Source organism: Gymnogyps californianus, chromosome 1, assembly GCF_018139145.2.
Source record: "Gymnogyps californianus isolate 813 chromosome 1, ASM1813914v2, whole genome shotgun sequence".
Taxonomy (NCBI): domain Eukaryota; kingdom Metazoa; phylum Chordata; class Aves; order Accipitriformes; family Cathartidae; genus Gymnogyps; species Gymnogyps californianus.
In genome coordinates, this window is record NC_059471.1 from 152,325,221 (window position 1) to 152,348,108 (window position 22,888).

At 41.4% G+C, this 22,888-nt stretch overlaps 1 protein-coding gene across 4 annotated transcripts in view; it reads left to right on the top strand.

The window, feature by feature from the left end:
• Positions 1 to 22,888, top strand: part of BICD1 (BICD cargo adaptor 1) — a 185,169-nt gene that overhangs the window by 117,092 nt on the left and 45,189 nt on the right. For all 4 annotated transcript variants that reach the window (XM_050900764.1, XM_050900783.1, XM_050900774.1 and 1 more), the window contains exons 3-4: positions 17,478 to 17,630; positions 21,222 to 21,659. In XM_050900764.1, the coding sequence (XP_050756721.1) occupies positions 17,478 to 17,630; positions 21,222 to 21,659 (591 nt within the window). The remainder of the gene's footprint in view (positions 1 to 17,477; positions 17,631 to 21,221; positions 21,660 to 22,888) is intronic.

The following is a 22,888-nucleotide window of genomic DNA, read 5'->3' on the forward strand; positions in this document are numbered from 1 at the left end:
CAGTTTTTAATAACTGGCTGCCCTCTTGCATTTGTTGGTTCCTCTGACACTCGGTGATGTATTTGAGATGATGGAGGAAGTTTGTATTACATTCTAAAGCTCAGAAATTCGTGGGATTCTTGTATCCACAACACTAACTGAAATGTACTGTTTTCCCTACCCAAGGTTCAAATATTGTAATTTTTTTCCCAGTGCTCTTGTTATTCAAGAAGTTTTAACAGTGTTGGTATGAATCTATTGGGTTCTTCTTTATATCCTGCAAAGAAGACCCAGACTCCGTCATGTAGCAGCTGTCTTTCACATCTATTTTGCATGCTTAAATACAGAAAATACTAGCAACATTCTGCATTTTCCCTGATGGAGTATTTAAAGAACCTACCGTCCTTTTTGGTTTGCTATTAAATTATAGGGTATTACAACTGGCTTTCTCTTTAAAGAAAGGTTTTTTCACTTTCAGAAATCCCTTCTTCTACATCAACTCTTCTCTCCCATTTCCCAGTTACTCTCAAAGCTGCGTACTGGTGCTAAATCCAAGTTTCTAATTGAGATTCTAAGCAGGAAAAATTGCATCATTGGCTTTTGTTCTCCCGTGAAAGCCCATATTAATGGAGACTGCCTTATATAAAGCAGTCCCCTTTCACCTTTGAAAACAAAGAAGAGTTCCTGTCTGAAACAAGTACTGTGACATTTCAGTGTTTTCAAAGAGCCGTACTGAGCTTTATGCAGAGCCTTGACTGTCCTCCTTATCAGCGCAATGCACAATCAGCACCAGTAACATTGTGATGAAATACATGGTACAGTCAGAAAGTGCTCCATCTCCAGGCTGTTTCCCAGGGCTGGGAGAAGGGGACCCTTTGGTCTTTGCTCAGAGCCTGGCAGAGAGATGGTGCTTGACCTCAAGGCCACTGCAAGAAAATAGCTGTGCCCCAGGCTGGTGTATTCTTTGCAATCCGCTGCTGTCTTACCTACCCCTTCCAGTCCCATACTTGCCAGAAACGTGAGAACCTGTTCAAAGCTCACCAAACTGACAGTGTTTTAAAGTTTCCTATCCAGATTCTTCCCCTAATTACCCTGGATTTGGATCAGACTTAGGATTTCTGTGGAAGAGAAAGGGGCTGATGCTAGAGCTTGTGGCATGGGGTATCTCTTACCACAGTCTGTTACACCGAAGTAAAATATGTGAAGGTAATTCTGTAGTAGGAAAAAAACAAGATTCAGGTGTGATTAGTCAAGCTCTGACTAGCCTTGACTTACTACCCTTCACTTCAAGCAAACATTCAGGGCCTTGTCAAACATGACAGAAAGAAAAGAGGTATTTTTTCCCAGGTATTAGGTGATAAGTGTTAAAATCCTTGTGCTAACAAGTTACATTGGTAACACCTGATGAGGCTGAACTCAGCCATGTAACATGCAAGGATACTATGACTGATTTTCTCCATTGTATGCTTTTAATATGGGCTAATTAACACACACTAGCTAATATATGTTAAAATATGCATTTTCACCTAGGAGGGTCTGCACTGTGGAGACAAAAATTCATGTCCACAGTGGTTCCCCAGCCTCTCCTTCTGCCAAGCTGAGACCCAAGAATATCACAACTATTTTATTGACAGTTGGGTTTTCTTTTTCAAAATGATGATTTGGTTTGGCTTTGTTGGTTTGGTTTTGTTTTTCTTAATTAAGTTTTCCCCGTGAATATGAGAACATGATCTTAAAATGAAGGGGGTACTTGAGAGAAAATTTTTATTTAAAAAAAAAAAAAGAAAAGACTTTGATTGCCAGAAGGTATACTCAGGTTCTTAAAGCTTCAGGGGAAAACAGTATTAGAGACCAGTCTATCCCTCTGTCCACGAGACAGATAGCACAGTGGCATAGACTGCTGCTGTTGGTTTCTGTTTCTGATTTTTGTCATTGGGGTATGATATTTTCTTCTTTTTTAGCAAATAAATAAACAGCTTAAAACATAATGCACTTTGTTGATGAAGTTCGGCAAATGAGCAGCCTGCAAGATTAGCAATCTTTTTTTATTTTCTTGCCACTTTCAGTTTACCTATTATACATCACATTTGTATGTCTTTCATTAACCCCTGTTTAACCCACATGAGAGATATTTGAAAGAAATTAGTGTTTGTTGCAAGTTTAGCACACTCACGCCTCTTGTTGAACAAAAGGGGAGTAAGAAGTAAGGATTAGAGGGGCAGAAGAAAGAAACATTTTGACAGTCTTCAGTGGGGAGAAAAAGGACCACATATGGTAGAGGAGAGAAAAAATTGAATTGTTGGTGTTATTAGGCAGGGTGGGATGTTTTTATTGCTGGGTATAGAACAAGTCAGGGCAGGAGAAGCTTTCAGTACAATGTTTACATTTGAGGAAAATGGTTGGAAAAGATTCACTGGGCTTTCTCTGGGTTACCTAAACACTTCTCCAAGGGAATGAGAAGAAAGAAAATGAAAGCCTGTTTGGAACAGGAATGTTTAGTTTTGTTTGAAATCTGTCTTCTCTGTCAGGAAACTAGTATCCCTACTCTTAAGTGTGTAGTTTACTGAGTAAAGCAGTTTCTAAATAAAACACCAGCTTGGTCAGGGTCAAACAGCAGCCCATAAGAACAGTGCTAAAGCAGCTCCAGTCCCTTAATGAGACTGACTGAGGAAAATCTTTAGGCTTTATGCTACATTTATTTATAAGAGCAAGCAAAAAAAGGCCCTTTTAGAAGACACAGTTGTGATACCATAGAGTGCTAGGCTAAAAACAAAGAGTACATCTGAATTCTGTCTAGATGCTCCTGAAACTCAACTAACACGATCTCTGAGGGGCTCAGGAGTGTGGGGGAAAAACATTTAGGATTCAGAGGCTGATGTCTTATTCATCCTTTTGTTGCTATATGAGAGCTGTCTCCAAAAGCTTCCCATTTAGTGATGATAGCTGGTAAGGTCCACAGGGAAAGCGATGGTTCCTACTTTCTCAGGACCAAGGCCAGAAATGGATTTTTAACTTTAACTTGAGGCTTTAAATTGCACCTAGAAAGGAATCCATACTTTATGGAAACCCAGGGATTTTGACTTAGTACCTCCCACACCATTAACATCTCTGATTTGTCATGGGATGGTTTTTTCCTAAAGCAGGTCAGCTCTCTTTCCTGTTGTCCTGGTTTTGGCTGGTATAGAGTTAATTTTCTTCTTAGTAGCTGGTACAGTGCTGTGTTTTGGATTTTGTGTGAGAATAATGTTGATAACACGCTGATGTTTTAGTTGTTGCTAAGTAGCGCTTATCCTAAGTTAAGGACTTTTCAGTTTCCCATGCTCTGCCAGCAAGCAGGTGTGCAAGAAGCTGGGAGGGAGCATGGCCAGGACAGCTGACCTGAACTAGCCAAAGGGCTATTCCATACCATGGAACATCATGCTCAGTATATAAACAGGGGGGAGTTGGCCGGGAGGGGGGGATTGCTGCTGTGGGGCATTGGTCAGCGGGTGGTGAGCAACTGCATTGTGCATCACTTGTCTTTTTTTGGGTTTTATTTCTTTTTTTCCCCTCTTTTTTTTGTTATATTCCTTTCCATTACAATTATTATATTTTATTATTATTATTGTTAGTATTTTATTTTACTCTAGTTATTAAACCGATCTTATCTCAACCCACAAGTTTTACTTCTTTTCGATTCTCCTCCCCATCCCACTGGGAGGGGGGAGGAGTGAGGGAGCGGCTGCGTGATGCTTATCTGCTGGCTGGGGTTAAACCATGACACCTGTGCTTGCTGCAGCTACGCCGCTCCTGCAGCGGGTACCAAACTGCCGCAAAGTAATGCCCGCCGTGCTTTGGAGCACCAAAATGGGTAGCACTTTAATTTCATATACTGGGCTCACATACTGGGGTAGTTTGGCCACTCGATCATAAGGAGCCTCCGTCAGTGGAGGCAGGATGAGGGCAAAGAACAGACAGATGTGGCTGCAGGGTTAATTTTTCCTGCTCACAGTTGCAGTCTTTCACAAGAGGTACTTGTACTCTGTACAAGCTGAAGAAAAATTACCTGTGCCACAGAAACTTCCATGTGATCAAAGGTGAATGGTAGAGACTATTAAACAAGTGTGCAGTCTCTGACAGGGGTGTGCATTGCCAAAAGTTGTGATTACACCAGAATTTTTATTTGGGGGATTTTTCCCATTCTGCCATTGTATTTGGCAATGTCCTACATTACACTGCACAAAGAGCATGGTGCAAGTATATAGATGCGATGCACATGCCATGTCCCATATACATATTTGTATGTAGGCACACAAGATCAGGAAGACGCAAGGTCAGTTCTCTGGTTGAGATGCTGAGTGAACTAAAACTCAGTATAACAATTAAGAGCCCAAGGAATTGTTAGCAGTCTGGGTCATCTTCCCTATAGACACTGGTAGCAATGCTTCCAAGATGAAAAACCTGCAAATGGTCCACAACTGTGTAGGTATATGACATGGAATATATTGATCAATTAACAAAAGGGAGTTCATAAATCTCATCTTATTCCTGTTGCTTGTCTGAATTCTGACCTAGTTCAAGTGTGATGTTGTTTTTCCTCCCTGAGGACAGCTGTTGTTTTACTAGATTGATTATTCTGCTGCGCTTTTTTCACAGTGTATAACTGAATTCAGTTGTGCTGTATCAAGCCATTGGGCATACAACAGAATAAGAACTGAAAAACTTGCATTTAACTAGTTACTTGCTGAAACTGATACTGAATTTCATTTGTAATGATGTTACATCAAGGTCTTGGTTGAGTACTTTAAATGCTCAGAGGAAATTTAAGAACACTGCAGTGAGCTTGGAGCCATCCTGCAGTGTTTTGTTATATTTTATATTAAAAATCAGCCAGAAAAAAACAAAGGGAGCATGAGCTATCAATCAGCCGTGGCCTGCTGGGATGTTAGAAAGCAGAGGGAGCAATTAAGACTTTGGACTGCAATCCTTCACTGTCACCTAAGTTTCTTATCAGTAGCTGGAGATTTACAGTCCAGCACTCCAACGTTATACGTGGGTGCCCTTGCACCTCGGGGGATCACTGCCGAGGGCTAGGTGGGGAGGCCGTAACACTGCTGGCATCTCCCCCGGGCGGCCGAGCCTGCCAGGGCCAGGCAGGGTGGCCAGTCTGGCACCCCCGTTTCGGCCAGCTGTCACCGACAGGCTCAAAGGCTTGAACAAAGGCTGAGTTCAGAATTTGGAAACACTGATATTGAGATAGATAAGGCTTAGATGAACATGTCTTTGAAAAAAATGTTTCCCCCTCTACTTGTCACACAGGCATGTTGTTCTGGATTTCCCTAAATCTGGAAAAAGAGTAGTTCTTCGTTTATCAAGGTCCTTGAGCACAACTTCAGCAAGGACAAGGAAACTGCTTCCCTCTCTTGCTGAACTTGGGACTTTGCAGCCTGGCTCCAAGAGCTGCCGAGTCTCTTTGCTCATGGGTGCTTTAACGATCACCGAGATCGTTCGGTATTTGCCATGAGATACTGTCCTCCTCATGCCACAAGGTGTTTATAGAAAATTATCAGCGCTTCGGTGAATATTATCTTTAGGTAACTAAAGCGCTTTTTTAAGTTTTTTGTGGGTGTTGCCAGTTCAGTTCTTTTAACTGTATCTTATTAATAATTCAATAATCTGTTTCAGCAGAAGGCTCCTGTTATCAGATCAACACCCACCATGAGCTGGATGGAAGTCCAGTGGAAACAAATGTTGAAAGGAAAACAGCAGTGGTTTTAAAGGGGAATACAAAGGAATAGAAAAAAAAATAGATTTAGGCATCATTTTGATGCCTAAAGTCAAACAATCCCAGAACTTGACTAATATTTTACTCCCTGAGTAAATACGGCATTTGATAGCATTTTTTTCTGTTTTGATGCATTGCAGGCAGTGAATAATATTCAGTGTTTATTCAATCTCCAAAAGAATAATTTAATTCTAAGGCTGTGCTGCCATGAGCAACATGCTTGAATAATCTCTGTGAGAGTTACGGCATTAATAGTCAGCCCTTGCATGTATTACATTTGTATTTCTGTCCTGCGTGCCGAGCAACGAGAATCTTGTTTCCTCAGCCTTTTAAGGACAAGACAGAAAACTGTCAATGTAAAAATTACTACTGTTGACTGTAATATATATATATAAAAAGTAAATCTGTGAAATATGCAGTCCGTATTAAAATAAATAAAGGAAAGGGCAGATTATAAAAGCCAAGATCAGGTTTCAAACCAATTTCTATTGAACAGTCAAGAGTACTACAATGTTAGAGACACTTTCTGAGTACAGGTATTTTTGCTGTCCGTATCAATAACTTCAAGTAACCTTTAGTGCAGTTTATCAAATCTTCTATGTAGGCATTCATATTCATGAATCACCATGTGTGCTGTAATGAATAAAAATTATGTGTAAAATTCAGTCCTAAAGGATGTAGTTTACAGACAGATGAGGTACTTATCTTTGGCTATATTTGCCACGTAAGTTACTCAAATATATTACCTAAAATAAAAATGCTAAGTCTTTGAGGAAAAAAAGGCATTAGTCACAAGCCATTTTCATCTTTTTAATATTAATCAAGTCCTGTTTCTGAGTTGATGTTTCTGCTCACGCCACAGAAGAATAAGTGGGGGTGGGTGGGTGTTGTGCACACAAGGTCAAATAAGCTGCAGAATGCCGTGCTTCTTTTTGCAGCAGATGGGTAATGTTACATGGATTTTAATTATTGAAATTACTCCTGACTTTGAGGAAATACTCTCTCTTAATAATGACAGAATTGGCTGCATGATAACATTTGAATTTTGTGGCACAGATGTGTTTATTTAAAGATGCCATGTCTCTAAAGAAGAAGGAGAATTACTGACGTTTAACTTTCCTGTTGCTCCTCCTTTCTTAGCAACCTTTTTTACCATATTGATATTTTTCAAGGGGAACTTGAAATAGTCTATTGTCATTGGGAGGGCGGTGGGTGCAGATTCACAAAGAGCTTTTAAACACCTCTGCAGCTGGCAATCTGCAAGAATAATTTTGACAAGGGAAGCTCTGCGATGAGCATGGGCTTACAGAGCTGCTTTGATGCTGAGCTCTCACAGCTCCTCTGCAGCACAATAGAGAATGTCCCAGCAGACGACTATTTGAAATAGATTGGTACCTGTGAATAGTTTCTTTGTATCCTTCAGCTATTTATTCACACTACTTTCTAAAAAGTATTAATGGTTTCTTCTTTGTTTCTTTCAATATATTTCTTCTCTCTCAATCCACTGTGAGGAACCGGGTACTAGAGGGAATATGGAGTGTTAATTGGGGTCTCCTTTTTCCTCCCGACATCTAGTTACAGTTGTCGTCATCGCCCATCTCCCTACACTTCTGCTGTATTTCATGCAAGGACATCTAACGAGTTTGCTCTGTGGCAGGAGCTATCTGCGATCCTCACTTCTCACGTGCTCTTCTGCTTGTAGAGGAGAGAGGTGGCTGAAGATGGGTATGGTGGGTAAATGGAAGACTCCTGCAGAGGGGAATAGATGCATTTATTTTCCTGCCTTTTGTGGGTAGAAGAAATACTGTTTTCCAGTTGCAGTGTGAAAGGCTCAGGTTCAGATTAAACATTCAAAAGAGGTTTCTGACAAAGGCAAAAGTGAAGTCAGGAAGCAAGTTTCTGGGAAAGGTGATGGGATCTGTTATTGGAAGTGTTTAAGAAGAGATTAGACAGATACCAGGAATGACGTAGATGTAGTTACTCCTGGGAAAGACGAATGGACTAGATGCTGCCATGGGGCCCCTTTGAGATCCATTTTTCTATTATTTTTATGATCTTTTGTAAGCTGAGGATGGAGATTAATTGCATGTCTGATTAATTTGAACGCAGCCCCCTACTAATTTAGCTGCACTGTCCTGAGGACCAGATTTATTAGTACTGCTGCCCAGCCCTGGGTCTGTGTGTCGACATGCTCTCAGCTTCCTCAGCCCTAACACGGCACGGCAGCACAGTCCTCCCGCAGCAGGAGAAGGCAGAGGCACTTGCTCGCAGACATCAATATTGCTACTTCTAGCCGGTATTTACAAGACCGAGATTGGCTCAGCATGCAAATTGAAAAACCAGAGCTTGGATAGTATTGTAATGCAGTGCAGGATGGGGAGGCTGAGCTGAGAGCCCTGGCCCGGCACGTGCATCCCTCGACAGCATGGCTTGATTACTGGTATAAGGAGTATAAGGAATGTAGGATTGAGCTAGCAGTGAGCTGTAATTAAAATAGCTCTGAGTCCTAAGGAGGGGAGGCAGTTGCCATGGGGAATGGAAAGCTTACAAGGAGCGTAGCTCCGTGCCTGGAACATGGGAGAACGGAGTTGCTGCCCAGCACGCTCGGAGACGGGTTACCACAGGGAGCTCTGAAACCATCCTGACATCAAAAGTTAGAGTAAGACAGCAAAAAGCAAGCAGTCAATAAACAGGGACATATTTTTCCATACCAACCAAGCATAATGGGTCCTAAAATAGTCAAGCTCACCCCTCTTGTTTAGGTGCTTTGGCGTCTTTTCTCTTTCCTCCTTTCCATCCTCAGGAATTCACTTTACTGCTCCCTGCTCCTCAACATTTCAGTGCATACAGTGAAATCTTAGTCCTGCTGCAGGCTATATAAATTTTACAATTTGCATTAGTGGGGCTGAGTTTCTGCCACTGGTACTTGGGGTAGATCATATAGATGTTGCTGAGCAGCAAGCATATCCAAATAGAAATGGCATCTCTTCCTGTTCCCTACCTCCTGTGAACACCAGTGTGTCCACCCTGTCAGCAGTGTCAGGGAGTATAAATACCATTAAAACTAACTTTTTGTTTGTTTTCTGGGGTGGCTTACTGCCCCTGATCTGACTGACGATGTGAAAGCTAGCGCTGGCCCAAGGGAGGGTCAGGACCTGGGAGCAGCAGCTGTGATACTGCTGAGCTTAAACTGATCACAGACCCACACCCTGTTAGCACAACTTCTCTTTTGTTGGTTAGCCCATGCCCCTTTGGGTCTAGAAGGAAATTTGGCACTTTGCACCTGACAGATGGCCTCTTAAAGAGATACCTATAACTGGCAGATGCCTCTCCCAAGCGATCAGTTAGGCTTTAAAATCAGCTCTTGGTTTCTTGACGAGCTTGAAAAGGCCTGTGTGGCTCCTCCATCAAAAAGCCTTCCTTGAGGCATTGTTGTGTAGAATCAGTGCTGTTGGCTTCTTAAATTGTGGATAGGAAGTGACAACCTTCATAGGAAAGGTTGTAACTGGGGAAAAAAAAAAAAAAAGAATTGCCATTCAGTCCAAAATGCCCCAGACCCCCCTTCCTTTTTTTTTTTTTTTTCTGAGCTAATCCGGCAAGAGCAATTTGGGTTTGGTATCTTCATAATAGTACCCAGTCAGGCATGGGATAATCGGTGACATAGAGTGGACAACAGCCCTGCTTCAGAGAGTACAGTCTCAAGTATTTGTTACTCAGGCATTATTCAGTGCAGTGGGAATAATGAGGATGTGGCAAAATAATTCAGCTGAAGCGTGACGTTAAGAGGTAGTGGCCAGTCCACCCCTGGCTGCACGCTCCTGCCCCGTGCTCTTCACCCCGACCAGAGCACAGGGGTCCCGGGGGAGTCAATCCTGCTCCTGCAGCAATGGGGTTGGGCGGATGGCAGGAACAACACAGCATGGAGGAAGCTGGTGAAGGATCTAGAGAACAAGTCTTCTGAGGAGAGCGGCTGAGGGAACTGGGGTTGTTTAGTCTGGAGAAAAGGAGCCGGAGGGGAGACCTTATCACTCTCTACAACTACCTGAAAGGAGGCTGTAGCGAGGTGGGTGTCAGTCTCTTCTCCCAAGTAACAAGTGATAGGACAAGATGAAATGGCCTCGAGTTGTGCCAGGGGAGGTTTAGATTGGATATTAGGAAAAATTTCTTCACCAAAAGGGTTGTCAAGCACTGGAACAGGCTGCCCAGGGAAGTGGTGGAGTCACCATCCCTGGAGGTATTTAAAAGACGTGTAGACGTGGTGTTTAGGGACATGGTTTAGTTGTGGACTTGGCAGTGTTAGGTTTACAGTTGGACTTGATGATCTTAAGGGTCTTTTCCAACCTAAATGATTCTATGATTCTATAAGTGGGAGTGGGACTGGCCTTTGGGCTGTGGCTGGCCCCTGGGTGGACATGATTTTGTCCATTGGTACCTGGAGAAATTTGAAGGCCAGTATAGGCCTGAATAGACTGTGGGAAGTCTCTTCATGGAGAATGCTGCATTTGCAAGATGTTGTTATCAACCTGCTCCAAGGCACGTATATGCCATCATCTTTCTTTTACCCAGTCAGTGTGGTATTTAGAAATAAATCCTCTCACTTCTTAGAAATGTTTAATGCCACTAGAGCTGCAGGAGACAGATGAGTAGCAGAGTTTTAAGTTTAAACAAAATGACCTCCACAATGTCCTTCTCATGGCAAAACTTTCTCCAGCCAATTGATATTTTGCTATTTGCAATGATCCTATGTTAATGTATGATGTCATTCCGTAGATATGCAGAAGGATCTTATTAACTGAACTGTGCTATAACCCTGGAGTCTGAATTTCCTCTCCTGCTGTTTTAGTACAGTTTAGTTTGGTAAAGTTTCTCTTCCTTTGAAGGAATTAATTAGGAATATTACAGCAGTGTTTGCTACAGATTGTTAATTATAATTAATTATAATTAATATATTAACATATAATTGGTATACAATTAATGCATTAATAATGCGTTAACTGCTATAAATGCAGTCAAATCAAACGATTATTTTTCAGATAAATATGTATGGTTAGAGATTTGTAGTTTATATCAGTTTATAAAGAAGTCATTATAATATTATGTGACCATGACACTCAGCAGGAAAATTAAATACCTACACAACCAGAACATTCCTTAGTTCTATCTTTTTATATATACTTATATATGAAAGTCAATAAAATAGATATTTTATAGGGATTTATATGTAGCAGGATTTACAACGTTAAATATTATGGGCTTCAAACTTTGTGATAACTACATAAATGGGCCATTTAATTGCCCTTGATAGCAATTCACCTTACTTCTTTAGATTTAGCTATTCCAATTAAATGCGTTGAGCATTTCAGATGATTAAATTATTAGATGTATTGTAAATGCTTTATTTAAAAGCCGTTGCTGGTGAAGGAACTTGAAACATACATTATCTTGATCTGGCTTCTATTCAATATGCTATAGCTAACAAATATATGGCTTTTTTCATCCTTGTCTCTGATAGTGCTGTCATTCTGTACGTAAGTCCATGGAAGGGAAAGATTATAGGTACTTATGTTATTCTACAGATATATTTTCAAAAATATCTTGTGCACAATAGCACGTCTGCTTTTTTTCTGGTTTTGAGACAATGAATGATACATAAAGCTAAGGAATGTCAGAATCATACGTAATTTCAAAAGTTACTGGTTTCTGGTTTTGGACAATAGGAGCTGTATTCGTGCTTTTAAAGTGGTATGCCAATACAGCTGGTTAGATCAGATACAATATCATGAACTCTAATAATGCCACCTGAATCAAACTTTTTGAAGGATGAGATCAGATAAATTAATATTAAAAAAGAGGATGCAGACTTTTAACAATGAGGAAAAAGAATCTTTGAAGTAATTTATTTTGGAATATAGAAATATCTGTGTATTGAAAAGGAAGCAAAAATGGTTCCGCAAGAGATGCTCTATCCCTGCTTAGCTACGCGTCTACATCTATGAATCAGGAGGACTGGGCTGCAAATTCTGCAGAAGGGTCAGATCACGTCACACTAGGTCATCCACAAAATCCCATTATGGTTTTAAATATATCTGGAAACATGGAAAGTGTAATTCTTTCAGTTCAAGGTGAGTATTCCTGTATATGAGAGAGGGAAACTCTAAGGCTAGTCTAGAGGACCTTCTCTGGCGACTTAAAACAGTTGATGGTAAATAAAGAAAACGGTCCTCGCTCTTCTATTCCCCCTTCCATCCTCTCTTCTTTCAAATTCCCTCATCCCTTCAGAAGGAAAAATCGGGACCTGCTGGGGCAAACTGAGTATCTCTGCAGACCAGCCTGTGCTCCCTGGCTGCCTCCTCCCTGGCATGGCAAGTCTCTTTCTGGGTCTTTACCTTGTACTATTTTCCTCTCTGGATCCTTTCATCAGTAGAAAGGAGGAGGGGTGGCTTTCCAGTGGTGTCCTGGTGTCCTGCTACATCGTGCTGGTGAGAAGAATTCTCTGTGTGATGCAGAATTAGATTTTCCATTGTTTACAGAAAACAAAAAATGTACCCATAATTCACATTAGAGGCTTCTAAAGAGGAGATATAATTGGGCTTTAAAGTTTCTAAGGGTATATCTGTATATTCTAAAAGTAATGAATCAAAGATACTTTTTAGGGTTTGGTTATTTTTTCCTCATTAATTTCCCATGAATTTATTTACACTTGCACGTTGCCAAGTAGATAACAAACAATATGTTTAAAAAGAAGCCAAAATCCTTTATAAGTGGGGTTAATTTTGTGACAGAATGATCCTGAAGGAAGTCCCAAACTTGTTTTTGGCCCAAGTTGTGCTGGTAGTGCTTCCCCATGCAAAGTTAGCATGTTTGTGATTAAATTTGAGCCCCAGTTAAATTGTATTTTCTATGTTATGCCTATTACTGTTCTTCATAAAAAATATACCTTTTGTTTTCCTCTGCAGAGTAAAGTAAACATGACATACAAATTTACAGTGAGACTTGTCAACAAACACATGCGATCATGGATATTAGTCTGAGCATAAACTTTCTATTACATTCAATTTACTGCTAGTGCAATAAAACTGTCATCAGATCAGATGGGATTTTATACTACATCAGCTATAATACAATGCCATTAAATTGAAAGTACATAAATTTTCTATTGTTCTCTTACTCATGAATTATGAAAATTAGAAAGTTATGCACAGCATCATGCTATAGCTTGCATATTCCAACAGATAAGTAGTGATTTAGTCAGGGTAGTTTGGGGCATATAATTAATTTCTGATTATAAGGCTGTTCTGCAGTGTGAAAAATAGTATGTTTTACTGCAGTAAGGAACTGAAATATTTTCATGAAAATTTGTATGACAAAAATGTAGGGAAAAAGCCCAAACACTAGTTCCCCAATTTTGTTTGGGACAAAAACCAGAAATAAATAAGTCCTTTATGTACTCCAAGATAGGGGAGAACCAAAATACTTAATGGAACTGCATTCACTTTAAAAAGAAGGCTTCAAAACACCACCAGTTTCCAAGAAGTTCAGTTTATGGGTCCACAGTTCAGGAAATCAAGAGCCACCAGAGCTCACTTCTCACCTTGGAGATGAGAATACCCATCTTCAGGTCACTGTCCCTTGCCTAGTTTGCTTTCCTTAGGTATGTTGATAGGACACAAAAGTGTAACAAGTGGCTTCCTTGGGCAACACTGGGGGTGTTTTGACATAAAAATAACCCTGGGGGAATCATATATTTTTTCATAGTTCTTTCTCATCGTTTTCAACATCAGATGTTTCCATTCTTTCATTTTAAAGTACCTTCTCACTTGCAATTATTTGATATTACACAATGTATTACAACGTATCTACTCACACAATTAATACAACGTACTCTGTATGTAGCATATGGAATACAGCATTTTAAAAGTGTATGCTGAATCAAAAATGAATAATATATTCATATATATTGCATTTAATTTTGGTAAGAAGTACAAAAGTTTATTATTTAATATTTATATTCCACTGATGCTCAGAGACCTTTAAGGATTGAAGTGATGGTTGTACTATACAGATATGGTCCTTGCTCCTGTAAAACCTAGAGATGTCTTTCACTTTTCATATATGGCAAGTCTGCAAATATATCTAAGTACTAGTGGATAGGTGACCTGAACAGACTTTGTCTCAACTGAGCCTTCTGTTTTTCGTTTCTCATGGTCTGTTCCATTATGTGTAGGTTCATTAGACATGCTATGTGACTGACATCTTCCACAATTAGTGCTTACGTATAATTAGATGCAATGCTGACAAGGACTCTGTTGTTTTCTATAGTTTCACAGAAAGGCCTTTTCCTTCTTCTTTGGCACCGATCCATTAAAACCGTTGCACCATGTTCAGCTGGTGACTGGGATTGAAAATAATTTACAGCTATTAAAACATTACTCATGTATCATTAGCTCCACCTCTTGGATTAACTTGGTTTTTACAGATCCAGTAGTTAGTTCATAGGGAAATCCTCTCTGGAAATGTAAAAAGTCCTGAGGCAGTGCCCTAATAAAAGCATCTGGCTCAATTGCTCTATCCTGCAAGTTTAATGTTCAGTGCTTGATTACCAGTAAAGTTTAATTACAAATTATTTTACTAATAATTTGGGTTACATTGTCCTCTAGTGGCTCATATAGATAACTGCCCTGCTGACAGACTCCTTTTGCCTTGTGTTTTAAATCCTCTTATACAGTTTTCATACAAGTCCGAGTCACCTCAGAAGAAGACTGATGCAATGGCCAAATAAAAAGTTTGCATCTTACTGCTGCTGTATCTATGCAGCAAGATCTATCGTCTATAACTGTGTATTGTCTGCTTAAGAAATATATATTTAAAATAGTTCAAAATAACAAGAGAGTTGTGAGAAGATACTGTATTTAATCAGAGCATTTGATGGAAACAAATATATCCTGCTTCCTGACAGTAACAAAGAATAAACCCAGCATGAATTTTTTTTAATAGGTTGAAGACTAGTTCACTTCCACAAAATGCGTAGAGATCCCATACAAAGGAAAACAGAACAGCCCTCCAGCATGTCCTGTGGCTACTCACTTGTAAACCTCGATAACACTGGGCTTTTGCCCTGTAACGTGGCAGCACCACCTTTCATAGGAAGCAGTGAAAGCACTAGAGCGCTTTGCAGCTGGATGTTTGCCGGCATCATGCAGCTGTTTGCAAATAGGAGGAGGGATCTGGGAGCATGAAGAATAATGCCAGGGTGTTTGCAGTGACAAAACACGCATTTTACGTTACTTTGAAAAGGTGATACCGTATTCTCTAATGTGCTGAGTTTGTTTTGCCCCTGTGGCAGAGCAGTAGGATTGCTTCCAGTGGAGGCCTTGGCCCTAGTCACGGGAAGCACGGCAAGTAGCGCTGCAGCAGGCACGGCTGGTGGGATGCTCCGACTGGCAGGTCTTCCCTTTTCATACTGTTTCTTCCTTGACCAAATGCCGTGAGTAATGATGAGTAGAGGTCGCTCTGCAGAGATAGTTTCTGCATGTGTAAGAGGAGGAGGCTAAGTGCTATAAATGCTTCTGTTTATACCTCCAAGATAATGTAGGAGAAGGAGCAGTTACAAGTGGCAAAGGAATGTGGTTTCTGTTTTCTTAAAGAAATGGTGGTGGACTCCAGCAAGGTGATAGCCTGCGTTTTCTTTTGCTGTTTGCAGTAGTAGGAAAGACAAAGGAGTACTCTGACCTTACAGAGTTAATATGAGAGGCTTTTTCAAAGTAGCTTGCCTTGTACTTTTTCAGGGAAATAATGTATCAGGATTCAGTAAAAATTCTTTGCTCAGGTCCTCCGTCTCTGGCCACCTTTTTTCTTCCTCCCTTTTCGGAGAGGCCTTCCTTTCAACCAGCAGTGTGACTGCGTGCATTGGATGGATGTCAGCCGGTTGCTATTCATTCCCTGGGCCGATCATCCTCCAAACACCGGGAGAGTTGCAGAGTAGCTTAATTATACTTGACACAGCGGAGTCGTGCATTTGGTGTTCTCCACGTACTGCCTCAGACTCGCACATATACCCACACCTAGCAAGCGTCAATAACTGCCACAGCTGAGAACGTGCTGACAGAAACAAAACATATAAAGGCAGCCCTGAGGTATAAAATGCTTTCACCTTGTGAAATCATCTGCTGTGCCATTCTTACAGTTCACTCAGAGGGTTATTAGGCAGTGATGGATGCAGGAATATTTGCAGAGAGTTACTTTTATCTAGTGCTCTGTGACTCTTCTGCCACTGGGGATCTTTTAAACCAAAGGCATGCCTTCAGTTGAGAAATCACGTAGGGTCTTTATTTCTTCTTAATTAGCTGCCAGGAGGGGGAAGGTGATGGGGTTTATTTTTCTTTAACAAAAAGGCTTCATTTTAAAAAGTGCTTTTGTAACTCTTCCATCAACTTTTTTTTTTTTATGTTTTGCAATGTTATTTTCCAGGGGTTTATAATTGTTTATTTAACCTAGGTGCTAAGCAAAATTCTGTTTATCATCAATTCAGAATGTGGGGTTTTATCCTTTACGTACCAGAGGGTGAGTTGTACAGATTGATCTATTTAGAGCTCCCTGACTACAATTTCTGCTGTAATGATTTCTTAAACATTTGACTTTTTTCAGGTAGCTGTCGGGCCAGTGGTTGCCCTCCCTCCACACCGGAATGTTTTACAGAAACCCATTACAGTTTCCCAGTACTTCCATTACTCTTTCTGACACCCTAGCAGCGAGGGGGCTCTGCCCCATCATTAAGGTCGCACTAGTGCTTCCCTCCACCAGCTGCTGCGGCAATGCTCAGGTTCCTCCTGCAGGCAAGGAGAAGATGTGACCAATTACGCCTGTTCCTATTAATCAGGAAAATGCAGGTTTCCCTTCAAAGTAGAGGGGCAAGTTGCTCCTACCGACCACGTCGGTCACTGTTCTCTTCCAGCTGTGTGTTAACTCCATCTTCGCATAGTGCATTTTACATCGGCGTTACGTCAGCAGAGCCCTTCCAGAATAACCTGACCCTTGATGTCAAACTCAGTCAGAGCTGGAATCCAACGGAAACAATTTTTGGTGAAACTGATCCCTCGTGACCTCCCTCGTAAGGCTGTCTGGGAACTGTATATGCTAATGGGAAAATAAAAGTGGTGACCTTGTGTGTTCTCAGACTCGCAGGGTGTAATCCTGCTCAGCACAGCAATGCATTTGTCAGGTTTTTGACAAGCACTTTCCAGCTGTCTGCCTGGCAGGTCCCCCCCACCTACCTGTGTGCCTCTCTAATGCCTACAGATACAAGCACGTGAGTGCACCTTGCTCAGTAACAGATGTCTTTACAGAACAGATGCCGTTACTTATTGCTTTTCTGTATGGATGTAGAAAGCAGCCTTCAGTGGAAAACAAGTGGTAATTTTATTTAAATCCAACTGTATTGTAGAGCAATGAAACTAATGAGACCATAAAGCCTTGCCAGGTTTTCCGTTTCGATAAGCATCTAATCTTGAACCTGTTTTAATCAAGCTTCTTTATCAGATGTTCTCATTTCTGCATTGCCAGCACACACCTGAAATTACCACTTGGCCTCAGATTAAAAGGTGGTGCTGTTTTGATTTGCACTGTTAAATCATTTCTATTTGAGGATTAATTTTTTGTTTGGCCTTTTCTAAAGGCAGTGTTCATCATTAAAGTGGCCGTGCATGAATGGTAACATACTTGCATTTTTTCTCATCAGAATAACGAAATGGTGGAACTACAGAGGATACGAATGAAAGATGAAATTCGAGAGTACAAGTTTCGAGAGGCGAGACTCCTACAGGACTACACTGAGCTCGAAGAAGAAAACATCACTTTACAGAAACTTGTGTCCACACTGAAACAGAATCAAGTAAGCATCAAAGGATTCTAGGCGCTATGCTGAAAAATGACACTATTTTCTCAAATTTCCATAATGTGATCCTGCAGAGCACTTTGATAGAAGTTTCTTTGTATGGGGTTTTTTTTCAGTTGGGTTTTTGCTAAACACGTACTCTGAAACAGTGCTATTGGCCATTTTTGATGTGCGGAGAGGCCCTTACCTGAGTTTTAGGAAAATCCTGGTGGAATATTTTGTTACAGAACTTTGAAATAGCAGAGTAATTATTAAAATAGATAGAATTGCATCTTTTCACTTCCTGCTTTTCCTCTCCTCCCTCCCTGCACACTGAACTCAATGCCCAGCAGCAGAGTTCAGCCCTCCATTTCCTCTCAGTTTGTTTCCTGCATTTCCTTTCCTCTTCTGAAGTGGAGAAAAGGGGAAATAATCTTCTCCCTGTTCTCCTTTTCTTTCTGCTCCTTGAGTTTTCCTATACTGGTGTTGCTCTCTTCTCAGCCATGCTAACCCGCAAGTTCGGCAAGCTTCAAAAATAGGCGAAGGGATGTCAGATGTTGCTAGTTTGTCTTTTGTTTTCCTCATTACAGCAATTTGCAGCTGATGGCAAACCAACACACTGTAATTCTCACTGCAGTGCTGAATGCACCCTGAACCACCATAAACGACCGCCCCATTGCATCCAGATGCAAGCAGTCGTGGGGTCTGTTCCCTCCCCCTAACAAAAACACAGCTTCCTCTGCTGCTGGATATATATACAGCTGAGGAAGCAATCAAGAATACAGTTGTCCTTTAAATTGAACAAAAGAGATTTGTTCTCACGTCAGAAGAGTTAACTTGCTGTGATCGCTATTTAAATATCCAAGTTGGATGATGTAACACTTTCTGCCTTTTAGACACTGTCCAGACCAGCATAACATGGCATGCCATAACACCATTTCCTTAACTGCTAGCAGATGGTAGCAGCACTGCGTTGCAGCCCCTGGTTTATGTCCTAACCTACTGCCTGGTTCAGTTAGGGCTTTTATCAAATAGCCAGGACTGTCACAGTTTCTAATGGCAGCCTCGTGACAAAGCTGCCTTATTCCTGCAGGAATATGCAGTACTATTTCAGCTATCTTTTACTGCTATTTTACCGCTCTAGCACAAATGCAGTTGAAACATTTAAAACAACGGAGCTGGGCCGCAGGGAATATGCAGGTAATAGAAACAGGTACATCGTTTCCTTATTTATGAAGATACCCAGACTTTCACACTCCTGAAACTGAATTTATAGCAAATCGTCTTTGTGTCAGAGTTATTTACCAAGCCAGCAAATTCCCCCTTTGAGGCACGGATTTTTTCCTCACCAACCTCATAGGAGGCATTTTCACACTATCAGGAAATTAAAGACCCCTTTATGGACTGTCCTAGTTTCCCCCAGAAGAAAATCTGTTTGCAAGTGTTTATATTTGTCATAATATTTCATTCTTAATGAAACTGAATGCCAGTAGTCTGTGGAGAGAAAAAGCATCGCCACATTTTGACTGGCTTTAAAAATCAGTCATTTTGCATCACGTATCCATGCACTTGTGATTCGTAAAATAACTTTGATCTACGAGGTAAAATTTCAAGAGCATTTTATACTTTAATACTTTAATTTACAAAACCGTATGTTACAAGTCTTAGTGCTAAACTGTCGTTATCTGGGTTGGGGGTTTTTTGTAGCTTTTGTAAGGAAGAATCTATGAGATGGTAACCACATAGATAATATAGACCTCTGGCTTTCATATAGATTTAAAATTGAAAAAGGGCTGGTTTGGTTTTTTTTTCATGTCCTTAAGTTATAAACATAGCTACCTGATTGGATTTCATAATTTTTCGGATGGACCTGTCCCTCCAGTCAGAAAAGGTATCAGGTTCCTAAATGTAGATTTGAAGATATCATGGACTTCCCTTTTCTGTTTAAGAATTCCCAGTATGACTTTGGAACTTTCTTTGTTGTTTGATGTGTTTCCATTTTCTGGGTTTGAAGATTAGTGCTTTGGTTTTTAAGTTTGCCTTTCCAAAGGCTTATCAATACAAGACTTTTGACAGGTTGATAAATATTCTACTCCAATAGGAATGGTGGATATTTCTGTTTTCACCAGAACCTTATTATAGTTTGTTTAAACATCTATATATGTTAAATAAAAAAGTAATCTAGACAATGCCTTAAAATTGCAGATAGTAATGCATAGTAATGCATTTAAATTATAAAAGCCTCAATTGCAAAAAATTTTTTTATGGAAGCATGAAAATTCAGTATTTCTTTTTCTCTTTCACCAAGCTATTAAATTATTTCACCTGATACTGGGAATTTTTTGCATTTAGAAATGAAAAGGTAGATGAGTAACATGATTAGAATTAAATCAAAAAATCAAAGTGTGATCATTTTTACCAGGAGAGTTGGTCAAGCTTAGACATGGACCTTTACATACAAAGCTTTCCTTTTCATTGCTGTGGGATTTTCCAACAGTGAAAAGGAAGATGAGGAGGGCCAGCAAGGGAAGGCGTTCTGCAGTGGGGATCTGCTGCACTGTCTAGATATTGCTGAGCAACTGGTTTCAAGCTAGATTGGATTTTCCTAGGCTTTGCTTCTTGTTAGGTGCAATAGAGAGAGGACTGCGTAAACGCGGGAGCTGCCTTTAAAGAAGAGAGAAGAAGCTGTTGTTTTCCTCAGCCCACAATGCCCATAAATACCTTGATAAAATACTGCACCTCGGTGTGGGGCAGGGAGCCTGCCCTCTGAGGAGGAGAAAGACCAGTGAGTCCCTCCAAGCCTGGCAAGGCTGCACCAGGTCACTGGGACACATTTCAGGCAGCGCCGTCAGAGCAACAGGTTGCCAAGTGCTCCAGAATGGCACCCCTACATGCAGTTCAAGGACTGTGTGGCTGAATGAGCTGTTTACTACATTTTCCTGGTAGTTTAAAAAATTTCTAACAATTTGGGGCACCTTAGAGTTTAAACTGATTGTATGAATAGTTTGCTGTTTAATTTTTAAAATTAAATGCTTCTTGAATAATGGAGAGTCTTGTATGACACAGAGAAGAGAGTTGAGGCTCTTCTACTGTTTTTGTACCTTCCATCCATATTTCTGAAAACTACTAAGACACCAAGGTATTTGAGAGTATCTGTGCCTGAGTGACTTTACATCTGGTAAGAATTTAGATATGAAGTCATCTTCAGAATACTTGCAATTAATAAATCAGACTATATTAACCTGAGATCTATACATACTATGATATACCAACATTGCTTATGGCAATTCATAATAACTCTATGGTTACCAGCACATCTGGTACTAAACAGCCTTCTTTCCATGAAATACATTGTTTATCCTCATAAGTTACTCAGAAAAAGGTGTTATATTTCTTGATTCTCACATGCTGAAAAAGTGAGCAGCAGAGTATTTAACAGGCCGAGCTCCACTTGCATTTTCTGTGCAGCCAGTTCTTTGCAGCTGCAGGCAATGTCTGGTATTTCAAACTGTAGTTTCTGTAACACCTATTTCAATAAGGCTGATAAATGGCAGGTTTTCATGACTCAAGTTTTAGTATTATGAATGTTCTTTGTCTTGTCTAATTCAGGTTGAATATGAAGGCTTAAAGCATGAGATTAAACGATTTGAGGAGGAGACAGTGTTGCTTAATAGTCAGCTAGAAGATGCCATCCGGCTGAAGGAGATTGCTGAGCATCAGCTGGAGGAAGCCCTGGAAACTTTAAAAAATGAAAGGGAGCAAAAGAACAATCTGAGGAAGGAACTCTCCCAGTATATCAACCTCAATGATAGTATGTATAATAACCATATTAATATATCAGTAGATGGATTGAAGTTTGCAGAGGACGGGGGTGAGCCCAACAATGATGACAAAATGAACGGACATATCCACGGGCCTCTCGTGAAACTCAACGGTGACTACCGAACTCCCACGGGCAGGAAAGGAGAATCTCTGCATCCTGTCTCTGACCTCTTCAGTGAGCTCAACATATCAGAAATACAGAAACTGAAGCAGCAACTCATGCAGGTAAGAGCTGAGTTTAATCTCCCGATGTGTTTAGACACACATCCTGTGGACCCTAGTGCCAGCTTTTGCAATGATTTCCCCCAGTGACATTCTTGACCGCTGCGGTGGGTTGACCCTGGCTGGATGCCAGGTGCCCACCAAAGCCGATCTATTACCCCCCTCCTCAGCTGGACAGGGGAGAGAAAATATAATGACAGGCTTCTGGGTTGAGATAAGGACAGAGAGATCACTCTGCAATTACCGTCACGGGCAAAACAGACTCGACTTGGGGAAAAAAATTAATTTAGTTTATTACCACTCAAGTCGGAGTAGGATAATGAGAAATAAAACCAAATCTTAAAACCACCTTCCCCCCACCCCTCCCTTCTTGCCAGGCTTAACTTTACTCCCAAATTCTCTATCTCCTCCCCCTCTGAGCAGCGCAGGGGGAGGAGGAATGGGGGTTTCGGTCAGTTCATCCCACATTGTCTCTGCCGCTCCTTCCTCCTCAGGGGGAGGACTCCTCACACTCCTTCCCCTGCTCCAGAATGGTGTCCCTCCCATGGGAGACAGTCCTTCATGAACTTCTCCAATGTGAGTCCTTCCCACAGGCTACAGTTCTTCACGAACTGCTCCGGTGTGGGTCACTTCCACGGGGTGTAGTCCTTCAGGAACAGACTGCTCCAGCGTGGGTCCCCCGCAGGGTCATAAGCCCTGCCAGCAAACCTGCTCCAGCATGGGCTCCTCTCTCCACGGGTCCACAGGTTCTGCCAGGAGCCTGCTCCAGCGCGGGCTTCCCGCAGGGCCACAGCCTCCTTTGGGCATCCACCTGCTCCGGCGTGGGGTCCTCCACGGGCTGCAGGTGGATACCTGCTCCACCGTGGATCTCCATGGGCTGCAGGGGGACAGCCTGCCTCACCATGGTCTTCACCACAGGCTGCAGGAGAATCTCTGCTCTGGCACCTGGAGCACCTCCTCCCCCTCCTTCTTCACTGACCTTGGTGTCTGCAGAGTTGTTTCTCTCACATATTCTCACTCCTCTCTCTGGCTGCAATTGCTGTCATGCAGCAAGTTTTTCCCCTTCTTAAATATGTTATCCCAGAGGCGCTACCACCGTCGCTGATGGGCTCGGCCTTGGCCAGCAGCGGGTCCATCTTGGAGCCGCCTGGCATTGGCTCTGTCGGACATAGGGGAAGCTTCTAGCAGCTTCTCACAGAAGCCACCATGTAGCCCCCCTGCTACCAAAACCT